The sequence below is a fragment of the Pyxicephalus adspersus genome, chromosome 7, assembly GCF_032062135.1.
Source record: "Pyxicephalus adspersus chromosome 7, UCB_Pads_2.0, whole genome shotgun sequence".
Lineage (NCBI taxonomy): Eukaryota > Metazoa > Chordata > Amphibia > Anura > Pyxicephalidae > Pyxicephalus > Pyxicephalus adspersus.
The window spans coordinates 56,788,100-56,805,960 of record NC_092864.1 but is presented as its reverse complement, the minus strand read 5'-3'; the positions used below and the strand labels follow the sequence as shown (position 1 = coordinate 56,805,960).

Sequence of the window (17,861 nt, the reverse complement as noted above, 5' to 3'; positions counted from 1 at the left end):
AGGGCTAATGCAGGCTGATGGGTAATACAAGTTGCAATGGGAGAAATATATGAAAGAGCTAAACGAACAGCTATGTTTGAAGAGAAAATGCATGAAAATAGAAAATCAGTAGCACTTGGAATATTAAATCAAGAGTGAGAAGGGTTGCGGAGGGTAGAAAGTGAAATGACAGGCAACGTACAAAACAGTCAGTGTCTTTAGGTCCAGAGCAGCCTCCAGCACATTCCCGGTGACAGCAATTACTAACGTAAGGTCCATAGCAGCGGCCATCACACTGTTCAGCGCACACAATCTTCGTCACTAGGGGAGAGAATGACAGAATTCATTACAGTGCACTTCTACAACTTTCAAACATGTCAATCGAGCTGTATGACCTCAGGCTTATTTACTAAAGCAAAAGATATTGTGTAAAGTGTAGTAACCCATATCCACCAATCAGAATTGATCTTTCACAATTCACATCAGCAAACTTAAAGGGATCACTGCACTTGCACATCCTCATCGTTTTCTGCAACAGTTTATTAAATAAAGATACAAACTATACATCATAAAAATCATACAAAGTGTGTGTGCACATATATATATATATATATATATATATATATTTATTTATTTATTTATTTATTTTAGTGATAATCTATGCAGTAGAATTAATCACGTTTACCCTACGTTTTAATGCATACGGTGGGGTTGATTTACTAAAGGGTTTACAAAAGCTATTTACTGGCAATGTTTGTTGCAAAGTGAATGTTGATAGATAAGGCGTTCACTACAATAACCAGTCATGTGCAGGCAAATACATTTTATTCAACTCTCTTGGGCATGATAAGTTATTCAAAATCAATACAGGATCTTCTTTACTAATGCTCTCCAAAGTTAATGGCTTCTATTCCTTTAGTAAAGCAACCTCTTCATATTTCGGTTACACATTTCAACAATGTTTAAAACACTCTGTAATGTACAAAAGGACATCATTGTTAAAATATGCCAAGGCCCTGTCTGTCTCTATTGGAAGCTTAGTGAGAACCTTTTTATTTGCCCCCAGATATGTGGTTTAGAGTCATGCCTAATCATGTACCAAAAGGTTTATTCCCTATGAAAATAAGATGATCAATAAAAGAATCCCATCCAGGTCTCTTTAACTAGTTATTCCTCCAATCCCTATAAAGCTTCTCTATAGGGATCAGCATGGCTCATCTTCCTGGCGTCTCTTATCTTTTCTAGCACCTATAAAGAAGTACACTTTATTAATCTGCCATGTACAACAGACATTACAGTTTTTGTCTGAACTTCTTGGACCTTTTCGTACACATATATCAGAGTGCAACTATTTTCATGGGCCAGTAATCTAGCTACTAATTACAGAAATGGCAGACATAGCCTGTGTAATTAATCCAGAACAATAATTAGCCTTGAGATGCCCCACAGCGTGTTTTAGAGCATAGGCAACAGTGCTACAATGAAAATCACAGTTCTGCATCAACGAGCCTAGGGGAATCAACCCGATTTTCACTGAAATGTTTCTGTTAATTTTACACGGTGTCCAGGAATTACACTGCTCCTGCGAGTGCCGGCCTGGTGGACAAATTAAATCAATACGGGAGACTTATGAACATGCAAAGTTATTAGCGCAATACACAGATTTTAATTAAAGATGCTGCGTGCCGTGAAAGTGCTTGGGCAATCCTGATTGATTTGGGATGCTGTTTCAGCTGTTTTCTTGCTTCTTGCACCAAAGTTTTGCTAGATTTTTCCAATCCTAATTGGATATTAGCTTACAGTTTGCATTTTTTAAGAGATGAAGATAAAAGATCTAACAGGTGCTGTGTGTACAGTATTCTAGAAGATTCACAGAAAGAAAAGAACTTTATTGCAATGTCTTCCCAAAAGCTGATACAAATACTGATGTAAATATTTAGTTTTGGGTAGCCTAGACATTCCCATATAAATACTGCTGGTTAGGTCATCACTAAATGACACTTATCATGACACATAGCATGATCAAATGTAACCTAGCACTGTCAGGTGTATAAACTGTATTTGCTCCGCTATGATGAGCATCCTATAATCAATAGTGACAAATACCAAAGGAACACTTAATGATGATTGAGCTAGGTTGAATGGTTGAAAATGCTTTTCATTTTAACACATCAGTTCCAATGATGAAGGAAAAATATGTAACATATGTCAGAAAGTAAAACACAGTAGAAGTTTTATCCATACAAGCCAAACAAATGTTAGATTTCTGACCTGCTGAAGAGTATAAGCTTTAATTTTATTGACTGCCATTTATAGTACATACAAGGCCTTTCTCCTGAGTGGATAGCAGAGCACATCTTTATTTATCGGGTACCCTGGTAGTAAGATATCTGCACCATAGTAATTAGTTCTGCCATTTTGCAGCATTGTAAAGGCATATCATAACCCTTTCCACTTGTACCACTTGCTTGGATTTTAAATGGCTAGGTAGGAATGACTATGACTAAGGATGTGATATCTACCCACTGAATTTTTCCACAAATATAAGACATTAGTGGGTAATATACTATATCTGCTTTCGAGAAGTATATATTTTTTTATAGACATATTCAGGTGATTTATTAAAGCTCCCCAGGAATAGTAAAGATAGACTATCATGGGAGAACCTGGGTGTTCCAGCAAACCTGGAATGGATCCAGTCCAGAACTGAAAATATTGGCCAACTAATATCAAATGATTTTTATGAAATCTATTCCAGGTTTGCTGGATCAGCCAGGTCCTTCTATGATAGTCTATCCTCTCCGGTTTTGGAGAGCTTTAATAAATCAGGCCTATAATCGTATGAGACCTTAGCAGTGTAAAATGGTGACGTGTTGACCTTACCTAATAACTAGCAACACAGTTTAAAAAAACGTGCCCCATGTGTATGTGTGTGTTTTGCCCTATGTGTGTATTCCCTGGTGGGAATCAAATTACTGCCATTGGAAAACATGGGCCTGGGAGATTCCCACCAGAAAATGTTTGAGGGAATGTCAGATTTCCTGTTTTATAAATATAATCTATAATTTGTATTAGTTACATGACTATGTACAATGCTGTCTGATATGTTAGAGTTACATAAATAAATACTAGGAATAATATTATTCACAACAAGTGATGAGTTCCATTGTGTTTAGGCAGCTTGACATGCGGTATTTTTGCAGCAGAATATGTTTGGTGTGACAGGGAAACAGTGATTGTTCACCTTCATGTCGCACTCAATAAGCATGACATCAGTTATAGACTGCCATGGTTTCTTAGCCAGGAAGCTTTGTAAAGCTCCTCTCTGTATACTTTGTGTGTTTGTTTTATATGAATCCATGGTACACCAAATCCCATTAAACTAGCAGAGCAGGCAGAGAAAATTTAAAGTTTTAAGGTCATCTACAATATCACGTGTGAACTCCACCAGTCCCTAAAATGTGAACAATACCTTCCTAAAATTCTGTTTTGCTTTGTAATGACCATCCTACCCTTTGGTATCCCACAACATATAGATTGTAAATTAGATGCTGAGGCTCCCACATTTGAATATGGAATAACAAAGGAAGAGAGTTGGAGATCAAAGAGCAAAGTCAAGGCTTTTGGCTTGCACATTGCATATGTACAATACAATATATTGCAGAACCCCATATGTAGCATTGCAGTGTACAAAGCACAATACTATAGCACATTACCTAAGCAATAGTAACAGTATTAGTAAGGTATAATATTAAGGGGAAATGTATAGCAGTTACCCAAGGCTGAGTAAACTATAGAAGGAAAACACATCCATGAAGGTACATGAAGGCTGCTTTGCTCTGCTGATGTTTAAGGGGTTTGGAGATACCACAAATTCACTCATCATATATTAAAACTTTATGAGCGATCATGAAAAAAAGTGGTAAAACAGTAACTTGAAATATTCACATATACTGTGTGGTCACAAATGGGAGGAGGTAGATCATTGATGTCATACACATCCCAGGGATTTTTTGTAAAGTTACCAATGTCTCAAGATTAACCAATTGACCTTTTGCCTTTCTTCTTTGGAATAGGAATAGTTCTTTTTACAATATATGGGATAGATGGGTACATGATGGATAGATGGGTAAAATGTATCCACCATATCACTGCTTTAATTTGCTTTCTGGTAACACAAATAAAGAATGGATCCCCTTTTATTTACTGACAAGCCTTTATTGATTAAAAACACAGCCAGTGTTCACTTTAAGATATACCTAACTTATACATGGCTTCTTACCTAAGTCCTTGTCAAGTTGAACAGATCTTTAGTCTACAGAAATTAGGGGGTTTAATTCATTCTATGCATTACAGTTACAAGAGAATTCAGTTATGTTAACCTTTAAATGATAACAACTAAACCCTTACCAGTTAATAAAAGCCCTATTCAAATAAATTACCAAATGCATATTGCTTTGGAATGTAAATACATAAAAAACATGCTACTTACATCTTTGGCACTGATTTTCTGTTGGCCCCCAGCAGTGATCAGGGCATGCTTTTGGACATTTCCCACCTGAGAACAAAGAGCAATTTGCATTACTAAATGTTCATAAGACCAAATGTTCTTAGAAATCAAGGGCATGCTTTTTAAATTCTCATTCATGCAAATATTAGTTTGACATATAGGTTTGTGACATCATTTGACTTCAAAAATCTTGTTCATTCTTACACTTTACCCATGACCAGGACAAACCTCTTTACCTGACTTGAACATGGATATACATAATAGCTGATTTCATGAGGATGACAGTAATTATATGTGCACTATATTTAACTAATATTTCAAAATTATCCTAAATTAGGTCTGAACTATTCAATATAATTTGAATGACACTCAACTCAACATACCAAATAAACACAAATATGTACAACAGTATTCATAAGGTATCCATAGATCAATTTAACTGACTCATGCTATTCCTCTCACTATAACTTATAATAAATGTCAATATCACGGCCAAAATGTTGCCGGCATAGGATAAGTATAAATGTAACAGTAATAATATCCATTAAAGATGCAGTACAAACAAAAAACAACATGGCACTAGTTACAAATTTGTTGCAGCTGATTTGTACAAGACATAGAGAATGTCCAGATGTACAGATATTACAGATATATGGGGAACATAGTTTTAACTGGATGAATGTTAAATGGATGTCTAATGATTTGACTTTGATAAGCAAGCAAATTAATTTTATCAATACATTTCCAATGAATTTAGGCAACATTTAATCAACAGGCTGCATATTATTTGATTTAAATTTCACATTTTGAGTCATGGACCTCAGCATTTATATGTACATTTATATATTGAGCTACATAAGAGGACCTTATGTTTTCTCTGGCTCTTCAGTAGTAAAGCAGAGTATTGTGTTATCTATCGAATATTACAGAAAAGTTGGAGTTTACATGGAAACATTTATTAAAGATGCAAGTCTTCAGGATGCCTTGAGTTCCTTCTTCCAACTTTATATAATGAGACTGAAAAGGGGAACTAATGCATCACTTGCAACTTTAACAACTTAAGTTAGCCAATAAAGAGTATGATTTAACCATCAGAATTACTTGGTGTCAATAGGAAGCCAGATAGTAATTTCCACACTCAGGGTGAGCTTCAGTGAGGCAGCTCTTCTTTTTAAAGCTACCAACATAAAATATGTAAAAATTTGTTTTTTTTCTGTTTAAAAATATAGAATTTGCAAGAATTAAAATGCAAGAGCAAAGCAAAGTTTACCAAAGTAAAACTTTTTTTACATTAAAGGTGAACATGTAAGTACAAGCCAGTGTGATAATAATTGTAATGACTAAATGTCTATTTTTGAAACGTCTACCCACTAGCATTATCCTATTGTTATATAATATTATATCATTGATTGTGCCCATAACCCACAAAGTAATAATGTGGTCTGTGCAAGTTTTTTTTCCATTTGTAGGCTACAGCCCAGACAGAGACGGATAAAAAGCAATTTCCAAATTTTTGCTATGAAACTTTGTTCTTAATTTACATTTATGCTGCCAAAGAGCTATGGTCATATCTATCAAATGGCAGGCTATGTCATCTCCAGGTGTCATGGTGTTACAATGATCCTAAGGTGTATTATTTCCTGTCACTGAGCCATCTGTTTATTTCAATCATAAAATCATTATGGCATGATCGCGCAAAATGATTTTTGTCTACCACAATAGGATAGTGGGAGGATGGAGAGAAAAGGTCCGGAGGAGGCTCCATCTGGCACAAATAATATCATTTTAATCAGTAATAATGATAATTATTATTAGGAAGTTACTGGAGCCTAGTGCACAACCTTAATGAGTCCTAATTGATTTATAACAAAGGGGATTAGGAATGACTAGCTAGAAAAACATCATGTTTGTCATGCCTCTTCAGAAGGGTAGGGATATGTTTTCAATAAAGAATTGCTTTGGCATGTTCTGTAAAGCAAAAAAACGGAACAAAAGGTCACAATGTTAAGTGGAAGGCTAGTTTTTTAGTGAAATGAGAGGTTTGAATAAATAATTGAAGCCATGATTTCAGTATTGTAATGAATTTGTTACAAAGTAAATTAAGATTTTATATTTGCCATAAACTCATTTGTGTATGTAGGGCTGGATTTGGCACTAAAGTATCATTGGCTTTGCCAGCACGCCATGATTCTAATGCCAAACCCGTCAAACACATTTACTTATCATTGGTCTGTGACCTGTGCCCTGTCTGTGCACTATGGCAGCTGTTCAAGAAATAAAACCTCAGCAACAGCAAAAATTTTTTTCTATGAAGTGTTACAGAAATTCTTTTTAAAGTGTGAAGAAATCCATAACACACACTTGATAACAACTAATTATTACAAAGCATATAAAATCAAAACAAATACAATTTTTAAAATAAATTAAGGGTGTTTTACGGAATGAATAGATTAAAGTAAATATAATAAGTGGACCATCAAGTGCGGGTTAAAAAAGGTGTTTAATTAGATGAAGTAAAATAGATCAATACAGCCTCTAAATATTTATGACAAATCTAACAATCCTGCAACCAGCCAACATTTCAGAATAGCTATAATAATCCCTTCATAGAAATGGGAAAACTGTGTGCTCTAAAGTGTAGTGTAATGTAGTTTTAAGGATTTCCCCACACCTCAACTCAGTCCACAGTTGTTCCACTGTAGATTGACTTGAGTCAACCTCCTTATTATGAATGCAATGCAGAATTACAAATGGCAATAATCCATTATCAGTTTTTAAAGTTCTCAGAATACCTGCTTAGTTAATATAAATTACCATGGAATGTGCATAATTAATGATGAAAAACCCAGCATGATCATGCACCTCAAACGTATACTTAAAAAATCACATATAATTACACATACATACACATACACACAATGAATACAATATAAACATACAAGTGGTACCTTGGTATAAATCCTTAATCCGTTCCAGATCCTTTGACTTATACCAAACAACTTTTTCCCATAAGAAATACAAGGAAAATGATTAATCCGTTACCATGAAAAAAAATCCTATTGTTATTGGCATATTTATTATTCATTGATGGGGTTGTATAAAATAATTTAAACACTGCTTAATACTAAAGTACATAAATACAAAAGCAATTAGATGAAATAAATGAAAATTTAACCTCCCTTTACCTTACTGAGAAGAGTCGAGGTGCTGAGAAGGGAGGAGGAGATGTTCTGTAATTCACATAGAGTTATAGCACGGGTTGTTCACTGAATGGTAGCAACTGGCGTAGTGACACCCCTGGGCAACCGTGGCTTTGTCTCGAGAAAGGTAAATTAGGGTAGCGTGCGGTGATATGACTCATTTTGACCCATACAAGTTCTAGCACAAAGGTTGTATACCAAGCAAAATTTTTCATGTCAAAACAGGACTTATACCAAGTTGGACTTATTCCAAAGCAGACATATATATTTATATATATATATATATATTATAGTTTGGTGTCTGCTGTTTTAGTACATATAAAAACAAAAAATATCAAAATATCATCTCAAAGATACACAGTGTCAATACTTAATACTCCAACAGATCATCCAAAACATTTAATTATTTATCTATCAACTATTTATCTATCAACTACACTGATACTTCTAAAAAAAACAGCTAGACAATTTTATGAAAAGGAAGCAGAATTTTGGGGGGAATGGCAGTAAGCTGCAGGCAGTGCAGTCATGCCGGAGCCCATAACTCTGTAAAAATTATTATTATTAACTAATATTTATATAATGCTGACATATAACACAGCGCTTTACAAAGACCATAGTCATGTCACTGGCTGTACCTCTAAGAGGCTCACAATCTATTGTCCCTACCATAGTCATATGCCATTACCACAGTCTAAGGTCAATTTTGAGAGAAAGCTGATTTACCCAACTGCATGTTTTTTTTTTTGGATTGTGGGAGGAAACCGCAGTACCCAGAAGAAACCCACACAGACACGGGGAGAACCTGCAAACTCCTCCGGGATGGGAACCTGGGATCTAATGCTGCAAAGGCAAGAGTGCCAACCTTGCTGCCCTGCTACAATAAGTAAAGAAATTATTAATGTAACTACAAAATGGATTTTTGGAAACTTTAAATGTCACATCTGTTTGTAAGGAAAGTAACATTTTCCTTTAGGAGTAGTTTTTGCATCTCCTTCCCAGAGATTCTGCATGATGCTATCTCTTGTTTGGTTAAAATGATAACTTTTTTTTCCCTCTGAGAAAAAAAAAATCTCCAAGGGAAAAAAGATTAATTTTAGGAGAATAAAATAATAAGCTCAACAGTTTAAAAAGCAGATACTGACTGTCAGAATAAAAATATTATTTTAGCAGTAGAATAGCGGCTGAGCATTACCAGGCTGAGAGATAGCATTGAACGCGAAACCTGCTACGTCTGGGCCTGCGGGCGATGCTCTCCCTGTCCTTGTATTACATTCACCATTGTAATTCTACAGATTCATTGCCTTCTCTTTTGTGTGAAGAAAAAAAAGAAAGAAATGCTTCTCTATCTCTCCTTTCTCTGCACTTATCTTCTGATCTCTTGTGCTGTTAGAAGGTTAATTATCAAACTGAGGAACTCACTTCAACTTTCCTGACTATATTAACTCAGGAGGCATCACACAATGCTTTTCTATCAAGTGAGTGCACTCGGCCATGCAGCACTGATGTGAAAATCAGCCAAGATATGTTTTTTCCTGTGGCAAAGAATAGAATTTTCTTCTGTTTGACTGCAATAAGAGCGAAGTCACACAAATAAGAAGTTTCCAGTAGAGGAATTAAATGCCTGTGATTTTACTTGTTTACATTCAGGGACAGATCAAAACATTTGGCTGGATAAAAAGGTAGCAAAGGCAACTGTGGACTTTTGAGGAACCTTGGATACAATAATAAACATGGAAGTTCATATGCTTTTTTAATTACCATCAAAAGCTTTCTACAGGTATGTACACTCACTGGAATTGTTGTTTGAGACGAATGATTGTGTTTGTCTAGGTAAAAATTTTAAAAGTGTACAGGGGTCCCCCAGTATTGTTTAGTGATCCACCATGGTTACCTTGACCAGCAACTGCTGTAATTTCCAATGGATGAGTACTCAGCGGAGTGCTTCCCTCTCGTCTGCCCTCCCCCCTTTATAGATCTGAAAAAGGCTCTGTGTGTAATACTCCTTACTTCTACTTCTACAGGAAAAGGGATTTCCAGCATCAAATATTTGAAGCCTGTAGGCAGCTTAGGAGGAATTTCACTAGTTCTTCCAGTTAACATTTCCAAACAGAATAATACGATTTGAGATATTGAGATAAGTTATGGTTTAGCATTGCAACACCCCACAATTTTTTTGTTGCCAATATGAGCCTAATATAAGCAATAAGTGCTACATTTTCTATATAATAAAAAAACAAATCACACAAAGCAACATATGCATATACAGTAACAGGAAGGGAAGGAAGCAGGAATTGGGGGGTAAAGCCTGGAAAGGACTAGTTCTGTATTAGAAAAGATGAAATCTGGAGGCTCTCTATATAGCAACATATCTGTGGACTGGAAGGTGAATCCCCTGGAAAGGTAGTTTAGACTTTTAGGAGGCAGGTGTAGAAAGGGCACATTGAAATTTAATTTAGAATTTATTAGGGCCGGTAGGGAAATCCTAAAGACTATAGTGTTTATTCACCTGCATAGTCCAATTTATTTTATGGAAACAAAAAGGTGACCCTTTAATATGCAGGAGAAAGTGGTGAGGAATGTCATGATGGTAGTTTGGACGTGTTGGAGCCATAGGCACTCTGATATAACATTCTGAGCTAATAATAAATGTCAACAATGCCAAAAGATACCAGGAGTCATAATACTAGAGAAACAAAAAGTTGACCACATAAAAATAAGCAAACAGTATGATTGCACAACAAAATCAGTTTATAGTATGCACTGTTGCTCAAAACTGTCATCTTGTCAGAGCTTACACAATATACTGAAATTGTACCTTCTGCTTCACAGACTATAGCATGAAACCATATGCTACAGATTCTTATTTTTACTGGAAGCCAAATGGCAGCCAATTTTAAGGTCACATCCCGATATGGAAGATCATTTTTCCTGTATTGGCACTATGTATCAACAACTCACAACAAAGCAGAAATGAGCCAAGATGTTTGGCCAGAGCAAAAATCACCTGAAGTGGGCAGATTTGAGGCTGGGTCTCTGAATATTTACAAACATTACCATATTGGCTGGGGAACTAAACTGGTGAAGGTGCTACTTCAATCCTCCAATCATGTGCCAGGAAAAATGCAGTTCTTTTAAAAAAATTACAAGCACTTGACTTGGTATTCCAAATGAACCCATCCTCACCTTAAATACAAAGCTAGGCAAACACTTTACAAAGTCAGCTTTTTCTATTCTAAACAGGCCATAATGAATCCAAATTCTCAGCTGTGTACAATAAGCAAAGATTTGACCTTGGTTGTGGGAAATTAAGGTTGACCATGAAACACACCATCCAGACTTTGCAGTGTAGCACAGTTGCATGAACTACAAAATAAATTTTAAATCATGGGCAGAGTAATTAAAATAAAGAACATTGCTTTGTTTTTTCACCTTGACTCAGATAGTGATGAATAAGAATGGAAATAATAAAAAAACAAAATCCCATAGCTTTATAAACAGTCAACCTTAAAAAGCATCAGATGATTACAACTCACTTTATTCATTACCATGAAAATGCTAAGACTGATCCAATCTCTACAAAAGTCTTGACTGGAAATGGCAACTTTAGATGTCTTTTGCAAACTCTAGTGTCCCTACCAAAAAATGGGACCTGCAACATCTGTTAACCTTAACATTATTTTTAAAATTTATATTGCTCAAAAAGCAAAAAACAAAAAAGAAAAGTGATAGCTTAAATCTATACTCCATCAAAAAGATGAATACATAAAAATACATACAGTATATATTCAAAAATTATCTGATTTAAATATAAACCAAGATACTTATTTGTACCTAAACATAAACCAAAATACTTTTACAGAACTATAAACCTAAGGCACAAAGTGAGGCTATCACTGCCAACATTCAAAACAGTAATACATATAAATGGCAAAATAATTAACATAAACAAACACATCCATTGCGTGTTATTTTTAAAATATTTTTTTTAAAGGGGAAAAATGAAATCACATAGATTTAGGCTGTATATACTTTCTTAATTGTACAGGGTAAAATATTTTTTTATTTTTGATTATATGGTGGGTCACTTGGTCTTAAATGAACTTTTGTGCAATATTGTTGGCCACCAGTAGATGGTGCTGTGTCTTCATGTAAAGTGTGTAACATACTATCTCATAATATAACAACACCATCTGAGACAACATAATCTCTCAGATGGCAAGAATGTATTACACACTTTACATGAGGACACAACACCATATACTGAAATGTAAACCAATGTTTTTTTCCTAATGGCATTTTTCTTTGAGGGGAAAAAACATTTAGTTTATCCTTGAGTATATACAGTACTAGAAGGCTGATTTCCTGCCAAGGAATTTTAAATCCCCCCCATCCAATTTTTGAAATTACACACAATTAACTGATTTTTGTGCTACAGTTGAATACCACTTACAGGGTTTGCTCCTCCCCAACACATGCCGAAGCAATAAAAAGTGAAGCAGACTAATGCGCTTATCGCTCTGTTCTCTCCTACTATCGGTATGTCCCTTGTTTGCATATGAGCAGTATTATAATCCAACTATTGGCTCTGTATGTTGCTTCTCCTACTCCCTGTCCAAGTGCTGAACCCGAATACATTTCAAGTAAACATTACAATATATAAGATCTGCATTTGTTTGTCTTTTATACCTGCCTGTATTCTAACCTTTGAAGTATTATACAATTCAACTCTATTATACAATTCAACTCTAGTGGAACTCTAGCTAAAGCTTTGGAAAAGATAAGAAAAAGTGTTAAAATATGACCAGGAATACATCATGCTTTGCTACTGCTGCTCAAGGTCCTCTGAACTTGTGATAAGCAACTGACAGGAGAACTGAGCAGGAGGCAGCTAAAGGGCTATAAGGCAAGGGAAGAAACTTGTCTCATGCACCTTATGATAAAAGATTCTCTCCTTGCCTTGGGTAATAGCTCTGGGTATCACTCAGCTCTATTAAATAGATCATGTATGAACTAGGGTGATTCAAATCCCATAGAAAATTCTTGTCCTGAAAAACCAGTGACTGTTTCCAAAGAAATTTTCATTGTGCTGACATAGAGATATCACTGGTACGATCTATACTAAACATGCAGAGAATCGATAAGTACAGATTCGTGTAGCACACAATATATACAGTATAATAGTATTCTATTGTAAGCTTCCATTACAGTGTTAAATAAAGCATTGTACAATGAATACACTCCCCTTAAACTATATTTGGATTCTCCATTTTTATAAGAGCGAGCAATCTTAAAAACCTCGGGATAACATTAAGTGTAGGCATGAAGCTGAAGTATAAAGGCAATTTGTTAAGTGGTGTGTGCTGACACCAGTAATTTGGCTCCTCTTTCCTGATTTCAGACACTGTATTGCTCCCTCTCCTCAGTGTTCCAACTGGCGGTAATAGCTCATTCCACTGACTCAGCTCTGCTGTCTTCAATACATAGCCGACCACAAAAAAAAATCCTGCATTTTTATTCCGGTGCCTTTGTTATGATTTTTTCTCTACCTCTCACGTTTGACCACTGCTGTCGTTCACAAGAACACCAAATTTAATTTGTCCAAGATGTAGACAATTCTGGCCCACCTCACGCTTCTGCGTAGGCATGGGGCAGCACAGCGAAATCAACCATTCCCGACTCTCACACGCTCACACACAATAGTACATTACCTTCAAAGGACATAATTAAGTAGAACTGGGTCCAGACTGACCGACAATTCTGCCTTGATTTAATGGGCTCCCCAGCAGTGACAGACGTGTAAGCATTATTGCTGTTACTTTGCAATTTTGCAAACGGTTGGGGTTTGTTCTACTTCAAAATAAGCTTTCTCCAGAAATTTTAGTTATTCATGGGGTTTAATCTCACACATCACTTTCAGCTATTAGCGGTATGTAATGGTTCCTGCATCTCTGCTGAGGTTTTCTAAAGAAACAAACTACTTACTCTTTACTCTTACAAAATAAACAACCTTCAGACTGTCAGTCTGTTTCTGAAGGAGTGAAAAATAAAATCTTTTTATGTATACAGTACATTGTATTATACCAGGATGACGGTATCATTTACTGTTATTAATTTCATTGCGATGATCTGCTAGCATAAACAGAAAACAGAACAGAAGATACAAATATTTGCAGTTATCGCAGGGAAATTAGGTTTTAGGGCAAGAACAGACAGGTACACCTAAAGCTCAATTGAAATCACAGAAATAAGTAAGCAGTCAGATGAATACTCCATTATCAAAGTCTTAACCCATTTTCTATTTACACCCTATGCCTTAATATAAACCTAGGATGAAAAATGCAGCTGTCGCTGCTAACATTCAAAACAGTAAACTAAAGGCAAATAGTATTATAGTACCTAATATATATATATATATATATATATATATATATATATATATAGATATATCAATATATCCATAGTGGGTTACTTTTAAAACATTTATTAAAATTCAATGGGCTCAGCCTGTTTATCCTCTCTACTTGTTTTATAGGTTAAAGTATTTTATAATTTTTTCTTGGTAATGATGGGTCACTTTTGGCCACCAGTAGATAGTGCTGTGTCACCATAAAAAGTGAGTAACAAACTCTGAAAATGTCAAGAATTTGCTATACATTTTAACCTCCCTGGCGGTATGAATAATGAGGATTTTTAAATGTAAAAGCGGTACATTTAGAAATCCTCAATATTTAAAATTTCCCACCTGGTCCCACCCACCACCTCCATGGACCCGCCCACCATCTCCATGGACCTGCCTCCCAGCCACACAGTCCTAAGCAGATGCCTGGCCAGCATCTGCCTCCCCTGGTCTCGCATCCCCAACATTCCCGGGGACGCTGGGGACACAGATGCCAGCCAGGCATCGCTATGTTACCCAGATGTTCAGCTGCCTTCGCCAGGGGAAGAAGATGCCGGGCATGGCTGGAGGACGCTGTGGGTACTGCTGGAAAATGCCGCTGGAATGTGGGAACCAAGTAGGAGTTTAAAACTCCCTGGCAATTCCACCCCAAGTATGGTTCGTGGTTACAGCTTTTGGTATGGAAAAACCTGAGTCACACTCGGGAATACAACCAGGGAGATTAAATTGAGGATGCAACACCATCTAGTGGTGTAACCCAAGTATAAACTGGGATTCTTTGTCTAGTGACATTTTCAAGTATAAAAATTCTTGGATTATACAAAAAGTATACAAGATATGTGTATATATAACATTGGATAACACAAATGGAGCCATAATAAATAAAGTTTTTCTTTAAATGAAGTAAAAGAAACCATAATATTTGTATGAGGAAGAAGTAACTTTGCTTTCATTTTCAGTTCATCATCACTGATAAGGAACTATATCCCATAGCCTTGAAGACAGCAGTAACCATGAGGCAAAGCAGGAAACTCCAAAAAGAACTTGTCCTGTTTGGCAGCTAGCATGTGCTGCAACAATGGCAGTTTTGGGTACACTTTATCAACACAATCACAGCAATGCTGTAAATGAGAAAATATCAGAGATTAGAGGTCAAGTCTTTCCTAGGAATATAAAGCTAGCAGGCAAAGGCCATGTTAGGTACAGATTTTATCAGCTGTCACGTTTTATGCTTCGCTTATAAAACAGATGAAACTCCGGTGTCTACTACTATAAATATTAGCGTGAGATTTCAAGGTACAACACCATACCCAGGAAAAGTCAGAGGACATAAAACCAGAAGGTGGAGGTAGTTAGAAAAGACAAGGGACCTTTCAGATTATTAGACCCTAGTGTCAGACAAATCAGTGGACATTTTCTAGCTGTGAATCACCTATTATCCCCCCCTCCCCGTACAACATCATCAACCTTCCTCAGACAAGACAAATGTGAAGGTTCTGTTCTCTGCCTGTGATTGCTTTTTCTGTGACTAATTGGATCTGAAAAGCTGTGGGCTCAACTGCAAACAGCCATTTGACAAGCGAACAGTTTGCTGAGAATGTTCCTGCTATAATATGACATGCATTTGCAGATAATAAATTAGTCTTAATATCATGTTTTACTATTCTTTGTGCAGTATGTTTGCCATCTGCATGTCCTAATATATACGCTTATATTGAGCTCCTCCTGCTGCATCGGCAAATCCTTCGCTAACGGAAAAGTTATATCAATTTCCACATAAATTATTTTCCATTTTTTTTAAGCTGTCAGTGAAAGACCTTATAAGAGGATTGGACAGCCAAGGCATTACCTAGAGTGACCCAGAATATCCAATGGCATGAATGACACAAAGACAGGAATGTTTTTTTAATGATACTGTATTACAGCATTATTGGTCATATATTGTCATGTAAGAAGAAAAAAAAACTTTTGCTCCATAATTTTCTATTACTACTATTTTAGCACATATAAAACCTACTACTGACCAGGCATTTCAAGGGTCCTCCAATCAGTAGTCTCATCACTTCCAAAACAGCACTTGGAACATAACAGCTGCTTATTTAGCGGGAGCTCAAAGTTTAGCTTTTGTTAGAGAAAAGATTGTTTAAGACCCCTGCTGTTTTTTCTTTTTTTTTTTTTTTTTTTTTTTGCTAGCTCTGTTTTAATGGAGAGACTGTACTTGACCTCCAAATTAGAGGAAACCTCACCTAAATTACGACTAACGGCTCCTGTAAGACAAAAAACATTCGCGTTTTTACAGAATGGGCAAGCCTCGTAAACAAAACAAAAAACGTCCTCTATCTCCTTCATTTATGTCTCACATGCTCCACTTCCCTGACACTGCAGCCCACAGTGGGAGGGTTTCAGCAGCACAGGAAGTGCAGTGATTGAGATTGGGTGTGTTGAGGTGCTAATTGACTGGGTTTTAATGGGTTTAGTCCCAAGCATAAATTCTAATCATAACTTTGGCCATAAGTAAGTGAAATATAAATTATACTTAATATAGTGTTTTGGAAACCGTACTCTGTTTTTATTTTGCCTCCTGTGAAATAAATCTGTACTTTATACGACTGTTTAAATATGTTACTATGGTATTGTGCTTTCAAAATTATATCATTTGTGTGCATTAAAACTAAAAATGTTTCTTTTTTTTTGTTTTTTAAATATGCTTGTGCCAAAATTTCAACTTTATTTCAATTGTGTCTTTTTGAAATATCTGTCTAGTGTTCAATCAAATGACATAGCTGCCAATATGTAATCATCTATACAGTCAGACTGTCTATTTGGCATTGGTGATTTATGGTCACAATCACTTCTATGGATTTTGGTATACTAATGCTAACAGGAAAAATTTTCCAACATTCAGAATAATTTCTGCAACCATTAATACAAAGTTATTGTTCAAAGCCATTTTTATTTATTATTTTATACCCTAAACGCCTATTATTATAGGTTATGGAAGAATTGCCAACACATTAGGCAAATACCAGTAAAGTATGACGTTTCCAATATATTTTTGTACAGGATAGTAGAGGGGCACAACTCCAGTAAATGTTGTATGATACTGCTCATAGATGGAACAATATATATTGATAAATTAGGCTGTTTATGTCTCAGCTACTAATAACTAACTACTTTATTATTTCCAATCAATATCTCATCTCAGATTATCATAAATCGAAGAGCTTGAGCGGAAAACATGCCGGTATGTTGACATGATATTAAAGGACTGCTTACTGCCGATGTCATGTGGATGTTCATCTTGTTCATCTCACGTTTACCATGGATAAAGGACAATAAGGAAAATAAAGTTGACTTGACAACTTATTGGTGTTTATTTTAATACGCTTTGACAGAAAGTGCATTAGCTAGGTATGCTTTGTACATTAAATAATCGATAAACCTATAATACAAGAAAAAGAGCTTTTGGTATTCACATTTTCTTTGAAGCTAAGTGAAACACATTATTCTATGTTCTCCGTCATTTTAGCCCAAAGAAGGCTAGGAGCCTGTGTGCATTATCCTAAATGGGATTATTTCATGAGAAATCCGCTGTATGTAGGCAAATGCTTCTACCAAACAATATTATTACAAATTTTTAGCTTTTGGTGCTGAGATGTCAATCTCGGGGATTAAAAACTTTTGGTGTTTATAGCTCCAGAATTCAATTAGGTAAACATAGCAAACCTGGGGTGAAATTGGGGTTGTCATGTTAGGAATAGTGTTGGAGCTA

At 35.8% G+C, this 17,861-nt stretch overlaps 1 protein-coding gene and 1 long non-coding RNA gene across 3 annotated transcripts in view; one reads left to right on the top strand and one right to left on the bottom strand.

Annotated features, from left to right (window-relative positions):
* The window catches only part of ERBB4 (erb-b2 receptor tyrosine kinase 4), a 510,543-nt gene that overhangs the window by 141,875 nt on the left and 350,807 nt on the right, over nt 1-17,861 (bottom strand). For both annotated transcript variants that reach the window (XM_072418550.1, XM_072418551.1), the window contains exons 5-6: nt 4,472-4,537; nt 182-300 (exon numbers count right to left, since the gene is read on the bottom strand). In XM_072418550.1, coding sequence (XP_072274651.1) covers nt 182-300; nt 4,472-4,537 — 185 coding nt within the window. The remainder of the gene's footprint in view (nt 1-181; nt 301-4,471; nt 4,538-17,861) is intronic.
* On the top strand, nt 9,188-17,455 carry LOC140335705 (uncharacterized). Its single transcript, XR_011921748.1, has 2 exons — nt 9,188-9,469; nt 17,295-17,455. It is a non-coding gene; the product is annotated as an uncharacterized lncRNA (long non-coding RNA).